Source organism: Rasamsonia byssochlamydoides (genome assembly GCF_041956645.1).
Source record: "Rasamsonia byssochlamydoides strain NRRL 3658 unplaced genomic scaffold VTN77scaffold_21, whole genome shotgun sequence".
NCBI classification, from domain to species: Eukaryota; Fungi; Ascomycota; class Eurotiomycetes; order Eurotiales; family Trichocomaceae; genus Rasamsonia; species Rasamsonia byssochlamydoides.
The window spans coordinates 239701-256144 of NW_027192404.1; the positions used below are offsets into that span (position 1 = coordinate 239701).

General features: G+C 50.7%; 6 protein-coding genes across 6 annotated transcripts; 4 read left to right on the forward strand and 2 right to left on the reverse strand.

Annotated features, from left to right (window-relative positions):
* Positions 1-336: 336 nt before the first annotated feature.
* Positions 337-2290, reverse strand: VTN77DRAFT_3092 (uncharacterized protein; the record flags this gene model as incomplete). The annotated part of the gene is made up of 7 exons (XM_069419004.1): positions 337-1563; positions 1623-1796; positions 1849-1869; positions 1923-1964; positions 2026-2047; positions 2103-2197; positions 2249-2290. 7 exons carry the CDS (start codon positions 2288-2290, stop codon positions 337-339), a joined length of 1623 nt encoding a protein of 540 aa, XP_069278892.1.
* A 380-nt stretch (positions 2291-2670) lies between these two features.
* On the forward strand, positions 2671-4399 carry VTN77DRAFT_3093 (uncharacterized protein; the record flags this gene model as incomplete). Its single annotated transcript, XM_069419005.1, has 3 exons — positions 2671-2834; positions 2892-4011; positions 4076-4399. The coding sequence occupies 3 exons, from the start codon at positions 2671-2673 to the stop codon at positions 4397-4399; spliced, it is 1608 nt and encodes a 535-aa protein (XP_069278893.1).
* Positions 4400-4846: 447 nt separating this feature from the next.
* Positions 4847-5659, forward strand: VTN77DRAFT_3094 (uncharacterized protein; the record flags this gene model as incomplete). Its single annotated transcript, XM_069419006.1, has 1 exon — positions 4847-5659. One exon carries the CDS (start codon positions 4847-4849, stop codon positions 5657-5659), a length of 813 nt encoding a protein of 270 aa, XP_069278894.1.
* Positions 5660-5879: 220 nt separating this feature from the next.
* VTN77DRAFT_3095 (uncharacterized protein) lies at positions 5880-6560 on the reverse strand (the record flags this gene model as incomplete). The annotated part of the gene is made up of 2 exons (XM_069419007.1): positions 5880-6145; positions 6218-6560. The coding sequence occupies 2 exons, from the start codon at positions 6558-6560 to the stop codon at positions 5880-5882; spliced, it is 609 nt and encodes a 202-aa protein (XP_069278895.1).
* A 455-nt stretch (positions 6561-7015) lies between these two features.
* VTN77DRAFT_3096 (uncharacterized protein) lies at positions 7016-13817 on the forward strand (the record flags this gene model as incomplete). The annotated part of the gene is made up of 3 exons (XM_069419008.1): positions 7016-7623; positions 7680-7819; positions 7873-13817. 3 exons carry the CDS (start codon positions 7016-7018, stop codon positions 13815-13817), a joined length of 6693 nt encoding a protein of 2230 aa, XP_069278896.1.
* A 914-nt stretch (positions 13818-14731) lies between these two features.
* Positions 14732-16167, forward strand: VTN77DRAFT_3097 (uncharacterized protein; the record flags this gene model as incomplete). Its single annotated transcript, XM_069419009.1, has 4 exons — positions 14732-14914; positions 14979-15069; positions 15142-15472; positions 15525-16167. 4 exons carry the CDS (start codon positions 14732-14734, stop codon positions 16165-16167), a joined length of 1248 nt encoding a protein of 415 aa, XP_069278897.1.
* Between the last annotated feature and the right edge of the window lie 277 nt (positions 16168-16444).

Here is a 16444-nt window from a genome sequence, read left to right on the forward strand (position 1 = left end):
GGATGCCTGATCCAACATACCCCTTTCTTTCTTGTGGTCTTGTGGGAATTCGTATCAGGAACGAGGACGAACTAATGTCGACTCTCGAGTAATAACAGAGTTAACCATATTCCACCTGGTTAATGTAATAATGGTGGTGCCTGATCGTTCAGAATATAGATAGGCAAATAGTTTGTTCAAATGAGCAATTAGGCCCTGTAGGCAATACGACCAACATCATCGAATTAAGTAAGTTAGGTGTGAAACTACAAACTCGTTTTGCTTGGTCTTGACATGCATGCATTTAACTATTTTTTAGATTCCGGACGCTTTGTTTGCAACTACTCAGTTAATTGCTTACTCCTCCATTCCTCCTGGCCCACCTTGTTTACCCATCTGCCTAGCCTTCAGCAACTCGTCACAGAGCAGCAAGTTCGAGGCAATCCCCGTGCTAGACGCAATGGCGTTCCGCAGCACACGGTACGAGTCGAAGACTCCCTCCTGCACAGGATCCATCGGTTCGCCGGTGGCCAGGTTCAGTCCAACCACGTTCCCTTCGGCCTGCTCGTCTTGCAAGTGCGCAAGAGAGTCCTGGATGTCGTGTCCGGAGTTGGCGGCAAGGGTCTTGGGGATGACCAGCAGAGCGTCGGCAAATGCCGCAACACCCCACTTGGCCTTGCCCTTGACCGTCTTGCGGAAGTTCTCTGAGGAGAGGTGAGCGGCGCACGCGACCTGGAAGGCTCCCGCGCCGGGAACCACGCACTGATCCACAATCGTATTGTATACAGCGCGCAAGCCATCTCGGACAGCATCGTTGACCTGTGCGATGGTGTGCTGGTTGGGACCCTTGATGAGGATGGTGACGGACTTGGGGTCCTTGACCTCTTCGATAAAGGTATACTTCTCCTCTCCGAGCTGCTGTTCGTAGACAAGACCTGCCCAGCCGAGGACATCAGGTGTGAGATCGTCCACGCTGTTCTGCGCAACTCCACCACAAACCAGCTGGAGACGCTCCATGTTCCTTCGCTTGGCCCGACGGAGGGCGAGGATCCCATTCTTGACGAGCACATCTAAGCTGAGGGGATCGATTCCCTTCTGATTGATAACAACGAAGCCTTTCTTCGGGTCGTTTCCACAGACCTGCTTCTTGAGGTCCACAATCTTTTGAAGCTTCGCATCCACAAATCGGCGCTCACTCTCCACCAACTTATCTCTCTGTTCGGCGCTCGAGTAATAGAACCCCGAGTTGATTTCAGACTTTTCGTACTCCAGACTGACGTTTAATGTCAAGATGAAGGCGTTCTCAACTCGCTTGGGCATGTCCGGGTGTCGTGCGCCGTGGTCCAGAGCAAGGCCGCGAATCAGTCGCGTGTCAGATGCCGTCCGATGCTGCATCTTCATAATCTCAATCATGTGAAGATCTGGTTTTTGCGGAGGTTTGTAGATGGCCAGAACAGCGTCAACAATTGAAGGAGTCAACGTCTCGGCGAGAGCGCTGTTCAACTTCGTGGATAGCGACGTCCGAGCCACAGACAACAGCAGCTCACGATCAATTTCTCGCTGGATCTTGAACTGGTCGAGGAACTGGATAGAATTCTCTTAGCAGGAGTCCATACCAAGAAAAAAAAACATAGGATATATACCTTCAGGGCCTCGTTTTTAGCGATATCGTAGCCGTCCGTGATAACCCTCGGGTGAAGTCCCTCGGAGATGTATCTATCCGCTTGCTTCAGAAGCTCTCCAACCAGGAGTACCACTGATGTTGTTCCGTCTCCCGTAATGTCGTCCTGTGCTGTCGCAGCTCGCGCAATCATGACCTTTACAGGGATCAGTATAGAGGGAAGGCAGTAGCAAGAGGAAGGATCTTACGGCAGTAGGATTTTGGATTTGCTGCGAACGTTGTTAGTAGCTATGCCAGGTTGCCTAGATGAGGGGAAACGAACCATTTCTCTGAGCAAAACGTTCCCATCCTTGGTGAGCTTAATCTGATTTTCACGATTATATCAGTCTTTCTGGTCCTCCCATGTTCATGTCAAGACCGCATACCCCTCCTGCTCCATCCACCAACCTGCACATTTCGTCAGAATAGAGTTCCTCTATGCAGCCTGGATATGATCACGTACATCTTGATGGTACCCGAAGGTCCCAGATTCGACTTGAGAACATCTTGGAGACCTTCTCCGGCGCTGATATTCACTCTGAGAGCCTCAGCTCTCCGCTAGACGGTGTCAGTGTGGGTTCGAGGAGGGGTAATCAGGTGATTTCTTACCCTGGACTCCGCCTTCGGATTTAATAACTGGGTCGCAGACATTGCTGCAGGAGAAAAAGCGAGAAACACTTAAAACCAACGATGAACAAAACCGAATGTGCAGGGTTGATAGATGGAAGGAAATAGAAAAATAGGACGTCTATGCGGGTTGAGCTGGTAGGCGGTGGTGCTGCCGTCGAACGCGGTGAGCTCTGGTTTTAGCAGAAGCCCACCACCCACAGTACGGTTCGCACTAGCGCCGCCGCAAAGGAAAAAAAAAAGAGAGCTCCGACATCTCGGATCTCCAACCTCGTTCTTGTAACCCGCTCCTCTGCAAAGCGATTCGTCACGATCGCACCCAATTGAAATTTTCTGCCAGCGATCCGTATCGCTCGTCTGAGGTAGTGTGTTACTCGTTCTACGTGGTTTACGACGTAGGAGCCATGGCAGACTACCTCCTCTACGAGGCCCCTATGGGCTACTCAATTTTCAAGGTCGTCCACCAGGCCGACACCGTGGGGAATCATCTGAAGGAGGTCCAGGATAGCGTGCAGGACCTTGCGAAATTTGGAAAGATGGTTGATCTCGTCAGTTTCTTGCCATTCGAGTATGTGTTATATTTGTCTCCAGGTACTTGTGTCGACTGCGCTTACAAGAACCCCAGGAACAACAAGCAAGCCCTGAGCGAGATCAATGACGTTTCGGAAGGAGTGGCATCAGAGACCCTCATTTCATTTCTCGAGCTGAACCTCCCAAAGGCGGGCAAAAAGAAGAAAGTTGTTTTGGGGGTCTCCGACAAAGCACTGGCAGGAAGTATCAAGGCCGCCTTTCCGTTTGTCGATTGCGAGACCGGAGACACCAGCGAGGTTGTCCAGGATATGCTTCGGGGCATCAGACTGCATGCGACTAAGCTCCTGAAGCAGCTCCGCGAAGGTGACATCGACACCGCGCAGCTGGGTCTTGGTCACGCCTATTCGCGTGCTAAAGTCAAGTTCTCCGTCCAGCGAGATGACAACCATATCATTCAAGCGATCGCGATTCTGGATCAGCTTGACAAGGCTATCAACACCTTCTCGATGAGAGTCCGGGAGTGGTACTCTTGGCATTTCCCCGAGCTCATCAAGATCGTGTCGGAAAATCAACGCTACGCCCAGGTCGCTCTCTTCGTGAAAGACAAGAAGACCTTGACAGAGGAACGTCTCCATGATCTTGCTGCGCTGGTCGACGATGACGAAGGAGTTGCCCGAAGCATTATCGATGCTGCTAGACACAGTATGGGCCAAGATATCTCGGAGACCGATATGGAGAATGTGATTGCCTTTGCACAGCGTGTTGTGAGTCTTTCCAACTACCGGAAGTCTCTCCACTCCTACCTAGTCTCCAAGATGAACGTGGTTGCTCCCAACCTAGCTGCTCTGATCGGTGAGATCGTTGGCGCTCGGCTGATTTCCCATGCCGGGAGCTTGACCAACCTGTCCAAGTACCCTGCATCCACGGTTCAGATTCTGGGGGCAGAGAAGGCCCTTTTCAGAGCGTTGAAGACCAAGGGCAATACGCCTAAATACGGTCTACTGTACCATTCATCCTTTATCGGCAGGGCGGGTCCCAAAAACAAGGGCAGAATATCACGTTTCCTCGCGAACAAGTGCTCCATTGCCTCGAGAATCGACAATTTCTCCGAGACGCCGTCGACAAAATTCGGAGAGATCCTTAGGAAACAAGTCGAGGAACGCCTGGAGTTTTATGCTACTGGTGCTCCACCCACCAAAAACGAGGTCGCAATGGTAGGTTCCTTCCATATTCTTTAGTATGTGAGACATCTACTAATTTACTAATTACTCCTTCTAGAAAACCGCCATGGATGCTATCCTGGCTGACATGGAAGTCGATGTCGAAAAGAGTGACGTAGAAATGGAGGATGCCGAGAAGGCTGAGAAGAAAGACAAGAAGGACAAGAAAGAGAAGAAGGAAAAGAAGGAGAAGAAGGACAAGGAAGAGAAGAAGGAAAAGAAAGAGAAAAAGGACAAGGAGGAAAAGAAGGAAGAAAAGAAAGAAGAAAAGAAGGAGAAAAAGAAGAGGAAGTCCGATGTTGGCGAAGGCGATGACTCCGAAAAGAAGAAGCGGAAGCGGGAGAGCGAAGTCGAGCCGTCAAAGAAGAAGTCCAAGGCCTAATCAGTCCGATTTATGGGAAGGAATAGGGTCATCTGTGGCGTTTCTGGATGCTTTGGCGCTTATTATTTTTTCGTCTGCTTTTATCTACGTTTTGACCTGGTTGGATGTATGTTTGTAAAAATATGTACATGTTTTGCTAGTTTGAATGTGTGTTGTGTTCGACACTTAAGGCGTGACTTCTCGGACTCTCTTGCGCTGTGAACGTAGTACTCCGTAGTAGTGGCCGTCAGCGATAAACCCGGGTAAGCCCACAGCTATCGACAACAGCAACGCACCAAGTGATCGTATTCTCACACAAAAACATCGGACAAAATGGCCTCGAGCATCTTCCGGTCTTTTCCCAGGTGACTTTGAGCTTGATTGCCTCAAGGTCCGCTTTGCCCGCGTAGCCCTCTTCCATGCCGACTTCCACCAGACGTCCCGAGGTCTTCAGCCCCGCTACCTAGGATGGCAACGCCGCTGTTGTATAGGTCTCCCAAGCGCAAACGAGACGCTTCGGAATCCGACTGTTGCAGTCCACCGGCTTCTCCGACTTCAACTGTCTCAGTCACAAGTTTACAAGAGGCCCGCCTACGAGAGGAACATGAAGCAGGGAGATACAGTCCCCGCACCGCCGTCGCAGGGCGCCTGAGGGAACTCGCTATCCGCGAATCGAGTCTCTATTCGGAAGCTGAAAGCAGTGACCTGGAGACCAAATGGCAGGACCATTCTCTTCAGTCAGATGGGACGGCTACTGCTTCGAGTGACGTTGTCATGCAGGCGGACTCTTCTCTCAGAGAAAGTGATCCAGGACCGGCGAAACAAAATAGTATTATCAAAAGCACCGAACAACAGGATGGAATGGAGCGTGCTTCTTCTGCTCCAGCTGGGAAAACGGAAAAAGCCCCAGGATCCCGCAAGAAGATCAAGTCATTGCCAGCATCCAAATCACGCAGTCGACGGAAATCTCCACCGCCAGACATTAGCGAGGATTCTCTTACCTGGCACGACTCAGAGATCACGGGCCATAACCTTGATGACCCCAATGATGATGGTTACGGTATAAATGGGATTGGGTTCAAACCCACGGCTGCAATCGCCTGGGCGAGATCCCAGAAAAGGCAACAGCAAGTTGCCGAGTGGAAGAAACGTGAAGCCAGGGAAGCACGGGAGAGACGTCGAGAGCGACGCGAAGGAATCAATCGGGCCAGCATACGTGACGTGCCGGATGGTACGGTCCAAAAGAAGGTCAAATTCGACCTCGACGTGGAGAAGAGTTAGAGAGCCGCTCCCGATCATTCTAGTACAGATGGCGTTCGGGGAGTTCGGAGGTCGAATTATGGAATTCAGAAACATCATGTATGTACATTTGAAAATTTGGAACGTCGATATAGCATCAAACTATTTTACAAGATGGTCATCATCGTCATATTAGATGGGAGGATACCACCAAAAAAAGGACCTAGTCAACGCCGTGACTCCACGATGGCGAACATGCATGCTACCAGAACTTGTAGTTCGGGAGACTGAACCAGCTTTTCCGTCTCCGCTCTTCCTCTTCTGCCTGGCGGGCCGCTTCTTCAGCGGCTTTCTTCTGTTCTTTCTCCTTCTGTTTCTTGATCTTGAGTTCCCGCATCAGTTCCACGGCCTGCCTCATGCCGTCTAGTTCCTTGACACGGCGGCGCTGGCAAAATTCATGTGCCACAATGGACGCAACTGCGAAAGTCCCCACAGCCCAGTTGCAGGCGGGCCAGACCGATCCGAGACCTATAAAAGAAAGGGAGGTCGATGAGTTGACAGATCATCTTCACTGGGCTTTCAGCTAAAGATATTTATTACCTCCGAGAATGCCTCGAATCCCGCCGGCACCGAACCCAGCGCCCAGTCCAACTAATAAAGAATCCCGTGCGCAGGGCGCCTTGTAGAAAGTAGTGAAATCTTTCAGAGTTATCGACTTGATAGATTCCGTCAATGAAATGTCCTTTTGCGGTTCACGAGTCGGGTTGTATGTTGCTCCGGGCAAGATGTTGATCGGCTCTTCGGGGTTTCCAAATGCTTCCCAGAGCTTTCCCACTTGCGACTTGGGGAATTCATGCTTGGGTTTTTTGATGGGTTGATTGGTGCTGTTGGCTGTAGATGAATCGGAGGGAGCCTGATCTGCGTTTCTGATATCTCCAGCCATGATGGCTGGTCTTGCACCAGAATTGCTCAATTAATTCTTGCTCGTCCGACAATACAATAACTTACGATCTTCCAATATGTCCCTCCGGCAGATCCTCCGCTGCGCATGACGGACAATGCATTTTTCCGAGTCAGGAACACGCTAGTCCCAGAATGGATAGATGCGGCTGCAGGGTGCTGTCCAATGGAACGCGTACAATCAATTAGTGGAAACGCGAACGCGTCGCAGTATCGATCGAGAGAGAAGGGCGCAGCCTGAGCGCTCAACCCTCCAGACAGTGCTGTCATAAATTAAACCGGCCTGAAGACGTGCTCTACAACGTGCAGGGAACTTTTCAATGAATTATGGTTCAATTGAATAATTGATGATCAGAATTGTACTTTTTTCTTTCCATGGTTTTGAGCACCTTTGTTTTCCTGTCTCGGTGACCTTGACCCTTGGCGGGCAGCGACGCAATGCCTTCACGAAAGCCCAGCAAATATGGAAACAAATTCCGATCGAGTGCCGCTTCATTCAAGCCCAAGCGGGCGAAGACGGTTGAATTTTCTTCCCTCCGTTCGACAGAAGCCACCTCCCAAGATGAGAAGTTCGAGGCGATTCGGCTGGCCAACAGTATCGACGAGGCCATGGGCTTCCCGCGATTCGAGGCCGGTGAGAAGAGGGTCGGTTGGCTGATTAATATGCACAGCACTTCTATCGAGGATCCTAATGTTCCCGGAGGTCGAGCTGGCGTGGACTTCTATTTCCTCGAGGACGACGGGGGTAGTTTCAAGGCTACTGTCGAGTACGATCCGTACTTTCTGATCGCAGTGAAAGGCGGGCGCGAAGCAGAAGTCGAAGAATGGTGCCGAAGGATGCTCGAAGGCGTGATCAAAAGCATCAAACGAGTGGTGAAGGAGGATCTTCAGATGCCGAACCATCTCCTGGGACACCGACGGACGTTTCTGCAACTCAACTTTGCCAATGTAGGCAATCTGCTGGAAGCGCGAAAAGTTATCATGCCTATCGCCGAGAAAAACAAAAAGAATGTGACTGCAATGGATACTTATGCAGAGATGGCCAGGTTTGATCCCCCAAGAGAATGCTCACTGATTCCCCTGTTCTAACTCTTCTGATCAGGACAAATGCTGGTTTTGATCTCTTTGATGACGAATTGATGAATGACCCACGACCTAATGCCACGTTGAATGCGAGTGATTTTATAATTGATATTCGAGAATATGATGTTCCTTACCATGTTCGAGTTGCTATTGACAAAGGTTGGCCCATTTCCCAACGATTGTGATGAAGTTCTCTGACTGACGTCCGATAGATATCCGTATCGGAAAGTGGTACACTGTGGAGGCCAAGCACGGCGTTATCACATTGACCTGTATTGAAGAACGACTTCAGCGAGCTGATCCTGTTGTTCTTGCATTCGATATTGAAACGACCAAGCTGCCATTGAAATTTCCCGATGCAGTAATCGATCAGATTATGATGATTTCCTATATGATCGATGGCAAAGGGTTTCTCATTACGAACCGAGAGATCGTCTCGGAAGATATTAATGACTTCGAGTACACTCCGAAGCCCGAGTACAGCGGTCCCTTTGTGATCTTCAACGAGCCCGATGAGCGCCGGGTCCTAGAGCGATTTTTTGGACATATCAAAGAAGCGAAGCCGACGGTCATCGCGACATACAACGGTGACTTTTTCGACTGGGCCTTTGTCGAAGCACGAGCAAGCGTCCTAGGAATCGACATGTATGCTGAAATTGGCTTTAGGAAAAACAGCGAGGACATCTACCAGAGCAACCATTGTGTTCATATGGACTGTTTTGCCTGGGTCAACCGAGACAGCTATCTCCCGCAGGGTAGCAGAGGCCTGAAAGCGGTTACTGTTGCCAAGCTGGGCTACGATCCCGACGAGCTGGACCCCGAATTGATGACACGATATGCCAGTGAACGCCCACAGACATTGGCAGAATATTCAGTCTCCGATGCCGTTGCCACTTACTATCTCTACATGAAGTACATCCATCCATTCATCTTCTCCCTTTGCACAATCATTCCTCTCAATCCCGATGATGTCCTGCGAAAAGGTACGGGAACATTGTGTGAGATGCTTCTTATGGTGCAAGCATACAAGGGCAACATTATCCTTCCCAACAAACATAAAGATCCTCCAGAATCCTTCTACGAGGGACATTTGCTGGATTCGGAAACCTACGTCGGTGGTCATGTTGAGAGTATCGAATCAGGCGTTTTCCGGAGTGATATACCGGTCAACTTCGCTATCGATACAAAGGCCATTGATGAATTACTCAACGATCTGGACGCTGCTCTCAAGTTCAGCATCACTGTTGAGGAGAAAAAATCCTTGGACGACGTGACCAACTATGAGGAAGTCAAAGCGCAGATTGAAGAACGTCTGCTCAATTTGAAGGCGACGCCAAACAGGAACGAAAGACCGCTAATTTACCACTTGGATGTTGCCTCTATGTACCCCAACATTATGACAACTAATCGCTTACAACCTGATTCGATGAAAAAGGAATCTGACTGTGCCGCTTGCGACTTCAATCGACCTGGCAAGACATGTGATAGGCGACTTCCTTGGGCATGGCGAGGCGAGTTTCTCCCCGCAAAGCGCGATGAGTACAACATGATCCGACGAGCTGTGGAAAACGAAAAGTTTCCAGGAAAGGGCAAGAACGCTCCAATGCGTGCGTTCAGTGAACTGAGCGCGGAGGAGCAGGCTGCTATTATCAAAAAGCGACTGCAGGACTACAGCAAGAAGATCTACCACAAGATCCACGATAGCAAAACCATTACGAGGGAAGCCATCATTTGTCAACGAGAGAACCCGTTCTATGTCGATACGGTGCGCAGCTTCCGTGACCGACGATACGACTTCAAAGGAAAACAGAAGTTATGGAAGGGCAAAACCGAGGCTTTGAAGGCTGCAGGAGCTCCTGCTCATGAAATCGAGGAGGCGAAAAAGATGATTGTCTTGTTCGACTCTCTGCAGCTAGCGCACAAGGTTATCTTGAACAGTTTCTATGGCTATGTGATGCGTAAGGGATCCAGGTGGTATTCAATGGAAATGGCGGGTGTCACATGTCTTACAGGCGCTCACATCATCCAAATGGCAAGAGAGCTTGTTGAGCGAATCGGTCGTCCTCTAGAGCTTGATACCGACGGTATCTGGTGTATGCTTCCGGCAACCTTTCCAGAGAATTTCGCTTTCACGTTAAAGAACGGGAAGAAGCTGGCAGTCTCCTACCCCTGTGTCATGCTCAACCACATCGTCCACGGCAGGTTTACAAACCACCAATATCAGACTCTTGTCGACCCTGTGACGTTTAAATATGAAACCCACAGCGATAATTCTATCTTTTTCGAGGTTGACGGGCCATATAAGGCTATGATCTTGCCTGCCTCCAAAGAAGAAGACAAGAACTTGAAGAAGCGCTATGCTGTATTCAACCACGATGGTTCTCTTGCTGAGTTGAAAGGATTCGAAGTTAAGCGCCGAGGTGAACTGAAACTGATTAAGATTTTCCAAACTCAAATCTTCAAGTTCTTCTTGGATGGATCGAATTTGGCGGAAACCTATGCTTCCGTGGCTCGGGTAGCCAACAGATGGCTAGATGTCCTCTATGAGCGTGGAGCCACGTTGGCCGATGAAGAGCTCATCGATCTCATTTGCGAGAACAGAAGCATGACAAAGACTGTTGAAGAGTACGGAGGCCAGAAGTCGACCTCAATTACCACCGCGAAACGCTTGGCGGAGTTTCTGGGGGAAAATATGATCAAGGACAGGGGTCTCAATTGCCGATATATTATATCCGCAAAACCAAAGAATGCCCCTGTCACTGATAGAGCGATTCCCGTTACTATCTTTTCGGCAGAGGAGAATGTGAAGCGATTTTTCCTTCGGAAATGGCTGAAGGATGATCCTGGTGATATGGATCCTAGATCAGTGATTGATTGGGATTACTATATCGAGAGATTGGGATCAGTTATCCAGAAGTTGATCACTATTCCGGCTGCCTTGCAGAAGCTCCGCAACCCGGTTCCCAGGGTTCCACATCCTGACTGGCTTCAGCGGCGAGTCAACATCAGGGATGACAAGCTCAAGCAGAAGAAGATGACTGATCTCTTCGAGAAGAACCCACTGTCTGACCTGTCGACCAATATCTTGGATCATCGTGTTCCCCACTCCAGTGACATCGAAAATGTCACGACACAGGCTGCGGAGAATCAAAAGACGTCTCCGTCGAGTAAGACGTCACAGAAGAGAAAACTGCCCGAGGGTCCCTCGACAACATCTCTGGATCCTTTCGCTAGCCTCCCCGCGACAATGCCGTCACTGACGGAGGACTATCAGGGCTTCCTTAGGTATCAAAAGCAGAAATGGAAGATCCAGAAACAAGCACGAATCCGGCGTCGACAGCTCTTCGGTGAGAGGGCAAATGTTGCAACAGACTCGTTAAGTCACTATTTCCGGAATCAGGCGGAGTTATTGTTCATCAGCACTTGGCAAGTTCTCCAGCTTCGGGAGACTGAAATGCCCGGAGAAGTGCGAGCCTTCGTTTTGATCGACCGCAAAGTGCACGCCCTCACCGTTAAGGTTCCCCGTCAATTATTCGTCAACCTGAAGGGCGATTCCTTGCCCGATGTGGACGTTCCTGGCTGCGAAGTAGAGAAGGTGAACCACACCTTGCCGAACGGCCATCCTTCTGTCCACCTCTTCAAGCTTACTTTGTCTGAAGACACCTACCTGAGAGAGGCTGAGAAGATGGAGATGCTCCTCAATCATCCAAGTGTGGAGGGCGTTTATGAGAGGAATGTTCCTTTGAGTGTACGGGCTGTGCTGAAGCTGGGCAGCTTGTGTACCTTTGACGAGAGTCAGCGAGGCGTGCTTGGAGAAGGGTTAGACCATGGATTTGAGCTGTCGTCCTTACTTCACGCATCATCGGACAAGCCCTATTTAGATGCGTCACCCCTGACTTACTACTATCTGTATCATGTTGCCTCTGGCGATAGGCAGATCTTTGCCCTCTTCTCAACTACGAAGAACGTGGCTCACATTGTCATCTTGAATCGGACGCGGGATGCACAGGGTCTTCCGAACATTGACAAGATCTATTCGGAGCTCCTTGCGCGTAAACTTCAGGCCAATGGAGCAGAGAACACGGCAAATGCCTTCGAATACCAAGAGAAAATCCACTTCAAGACTGTCCAAGTGACGACGCTGAGAAAAGCCCACCTCGAGGTGGGTGACCTGGTGAAGAAATTACGGAGCGAGGAAAGCCAGCCGGTTGTTCTCGTGATTCAATCCCAGCAAAGACGGCGATTATGTCACGATATACCAATCCTGAAAGAATACCCAGTTCTCTCAGTCAAGCCTGAGACGTCGGACATGGATATGCCGCCTCTGGGATGGCAATCCTTTGTCGCGAAGCGATTGATTACGCACTATCTCTACCTGAGCCCTTGGATCCAGCATTTGACTATGCTGGCGCGGTACGGGGACGTGCCTATCTGCAATCTGGAAAGCGATGACCCTCGATATCTGATCGACATTGCCTACGCGAGACGGCTGCAGCAAAGTAACGTTGTCCTATGGTGGTCTGCGGGACCACGGCCAGATCATGCCGGCTATGAGAAGGATGACGTCCTGGGTCCCCTGGAGACGGTCGAGATGCCATCCATCAACGTGCCGGGCACATATTCCACGGTATCGATTGAGCTTGAAGTTCGAAACCTGGCGATCAACACCATCCTCACGTCGTCTATCATCAACGAACTCGAAGGTAGCGACGCACTGCTTGCTCCCACCTCCAACGGCCCGAGCGACGGAACGGGTGTCCTCTACTCGGAGAAGGCCTTTGCATCTGCCGGTGTGTACGTCCTACGTGAAATGGTGAAGCAATGGTGGACGGAGGCCTGCGCCGGGAACACTATGGCGGATATAATGGTCCAGCACTTGATTCGATGGGTCGAGAGTCCCTCTTCGTGTTTATACGACCGGTCATTGCATTATTATGTCCGGATGATGTCGAAGAAGTCCTTCCAACAACTGATGGCAGACTTCCGCCGGGTGGGCTCGAATGTGATCTTCGCGAGCCCGACGCGGCTGCTCCTGCAGACGACGAAGACGGAAGTGGGCAATGCCTACGCGTACAGTCAATACGTTCTGAAGTCGATCCGGGGGACTCCGGTGTTCCACTTTATTGACCTCGAGATCAAGGAATACTGGGACTTCTTGGTTTGGTATGATGAGTTCAACTACGGCGGCAAAGGATGCCGAGAAGTCGTGGAGGCAGAGTCTCAGCAACTGGAAACCATCATGCACTGGCAGATGAGTCGGTTCCTTCCCGCTCCGATGCAGAGTGTCTTCCATGACTGGGTCGTTGAATACATCGAGCTGATGCACAGTCTCAAACGGGGAGACGGCGCGGACGGAGAGATTTCCTCGACACCGCGACTGACCCAGATTCCTCGTGGACCGCTTACGGACGCAGAGGGAGACGAAGTTACGTCTATACTGGCGGATCGGTTCTCGAAACCGCTGAAGAAGCAGATCGCCGGTCTTATTCGACGGCAGCGTGACGAGCTTCTGCACCCGGAATTGGCCTCCGATTATGTCTTCCCGGTTCTTCCAGGGGCTTTGGTGGACCCGAATGAGGAAAATCGAAACCCCGTGCTGGAATTGGTCAAGTCGCTTATGCAGGTGCTGAGTCTGTCGAAGATCACAACACTGGAGACACGTCTCCTCCGACGCGAGCTGCTCGCGCTCTTCGAGGTGCGCGAATTCAGCAAGGAAGGCCGGTTCGAGAACCCCAGCGCCAGTCTGAAGCTGCCGGAGTTGACATGCAGCGCCTGCTGCTTGATCCGCGATCTGGATTTGTGCCGGGATGAAGACGTCCTCCCAGACCCGGAGTCTGACGGCGGGAAAGGCGCTCCCAAAGCCTGGCGGTGTCCTTTTTGCCAGACGGAGTACGACCGGCTGGCGCAGGAGGAGAAGCTGATCGGCCAGGTTCATGGACTGGTGGTGGCCTGGCAGACACAGGATCTGAAATGCTCCAAGTGCGGTGGACTCAAGGTCAGTGCCTTCATGGAGCACTGTTCCTGCAGCGGCACGTGGGTAGCGACTATGGATCGGAACGAAGTGGTGAAGAAGCTGCGCGTGATGATGAGCGCGGCCAAATTCCATGGGCTCAAGCTGCTGGAGGGGGTTGCAGAGGGAGTTTTGAAGCGGATATAACCGTCTCCAGTGTCCTGGTCTGTCTTTCTTGTGGTTTCCTTCTATCTTGTTGATTCCTTCATGTTTCTGGCGTTGGAGTAGGGAAGAGATAGGTTGGCGTTTTGACAGGGAGCATTGATTGGTGATTTATGTTTACTGTATATACGTTGCATCTAAGGACGTAGCTTTCTCTATCTGCGCATGGATGGATAGTTGAATCATACTATACCCAGAGATATGATCATAATCCAGAATTCCATTCATTGCACCATGATAGGATATGGCAGTGCAGTCGTCTTAATTGGTAATATTTCATCAGATATATTAATCTCTGCTATTATCGTCCGTCGCCTCGCCACCGAGTTGGGTACAAGCAATATCAGTTCAATGGATATATCTCAGCCACGAGTTAAATGTTACAATGGAATGCTTATCATAGGACATGTGCCGAGTTTTCCAGAATTCTCCTGCCAGATTGGTTGATCGACACGAGACAAGACCCCCGCGTTTAGGTGAGGCTATTCTATTAGCCATGGTTCCGTTCGACCTGCAACCTCCGTCTCTCTTGGCGGCACCAACTGTCGTGATTATCGACCAACAACCTTGGACCTCGTACCTGACTGATCCTTCCTTGGTCTTTTTTTTTATATCATCTACTTTTTTTTGGTTTCTTCGCGCAGGCACAACTTCTAAGGGATTTCTGTCGTCCAGAGTCCCGTTCCTATTCTTATCTTAGTTTTCTGTTAATTTAATTAACGTTTCGGGAGTCTGGCAAACCCCACGGAATCCCGCAGGGAACCAAATTAACCATAATCAAACTTAACCAACCCCTCACTCCTCTCCACAACACCCAGCCCAAAGCCTACATACACCGACTCGGCAAGCCAGAACCAGATTATCATCACAGGGGCTTTTTTTTTTCTTCGCCTGACTGAATGGCCTCCCAGACCCAGACCCAACCTCAACGGCCGCAAATCCAGCCTTGCCGGTACAAGACTGGAAAGACGCTGGGAGCGGGCTCCTACTCGGTCGTGAAGGAATGCGTGCATATCGACACGGGGCGGTACTATGCCGCCAAGGTGATCAATAAGCGGCTGATGGCGGGGAGGGAGCATATGGTAGTAGACCCGTGGGAATATCCTTCAAGTTGCAGAAGGCTGATACAGTTGTCGCTGGTAACAGGTTCGAAATGAGATTGCCGTGCTCAAGAAGGTCTCGATGGGGCATCAGAATATTCTTACGCTGGTCGATTACTTTGAGACGATGAACAACCGTATGGGATACCTCCGGAAGACGGATGAATCTTCCAACATTCTTCGGGAAAAACGCTGATGATTGCGTCTAGTGTACCTGGTCACTGAGCTGGCGCTGGGTGGTGAGTTGTTCGATCGGATCTGCCGCAAGGGCAGCTATTACGAGACAGACGCAGCAGACATCATCCGGGCCACGCTCTCCGCCGTCGCATACCTGCACGACCATGGCATCGTGCACAGAGACCTCAAACCGGAGAACCTGCTGTTTCGGACCCCGGAGGACAATGCAGACCTGTTGATCGCGGACTTTGGTCTGGCGAGGATCATGGATGAAGAGCAGTTTCATGTGCTCACTACGACTTGTGGCACGCCAGGATATATGGCTCCAGAAATCTTCAAGAAGACCGGGCATGGGAAACCAGTGTATGTAGACCTATTTTCCTTTAACGTGACATTTTGCTGATATGGGTTGCAGAGACATCTGGGCAATTGGCGTTATCACATACTTCCTGCTCTGCGGATACACGCCATTCGACCGGGACTCCAACCTGGAGGAGATGCAGGCCATCCTCGTGGCTGATTACTCGTTCACGCCGGTCGAGCATTGGCGGAACGTGTCGCAGACGGCGCGCGATTTCATCAATCGCTGCTTGACCATCGATCCGCAGAAGCGTATCACCGCTCACGAAGCGCTCCAGCATCCCTGGATCAACCCCCCGATCGACCCGGCCGATCCCGCTTCTGGCAAGCAAGGCACGGGCGAGGACCTGCTGCCCACTGTCAAGAAGAATTTCAACGCGCGGCGGACGCTGCACAAGGCCATCGATACCGTCCGCGCCATCAACAAACTGCGTGAAGGTGGCGGGCTGATGATGGATGGAGCCACGAGCGTCGATCCCCGCCCGGAGCGCGTAGAGGGGGACCAAGTTTTCGAAGAGAGTCGACAGAAGCAGCAGCAACCATCGCACGACGGCGAGGCCCGCGACAGCCGAATGGGGATTGACAGTCGCAGCAACGCCCGAGGGCAGACGGAGGAGCAGATCCGCGAGCAAGAGCGCAAAGTGAATGAGGTGGTGACGGGGTTGTGGAGCAAGCAATCAGGGGGTCAAAAACGATGAAAGCAGTCGACTAGTATATATATATATATATATGCATACCTAGGTATATCATGTCGTCATGAAGGAACGATTTGGATATGGATACTCTGGATACTCAAAGAGACGGAAAAAGGTGTTCAGGAAATCTCTTCCAATGGATTCTTATCCCATCCACCATGAGAGAGCAACGATAAAATGAAAGGAAATGAAATTCATCTGATCCATTTGTATTTGTTTGTTTGTACATTATGCTGTTGACAATTGTGACTTGACTGACTTTGACTGACTGACTGGCATT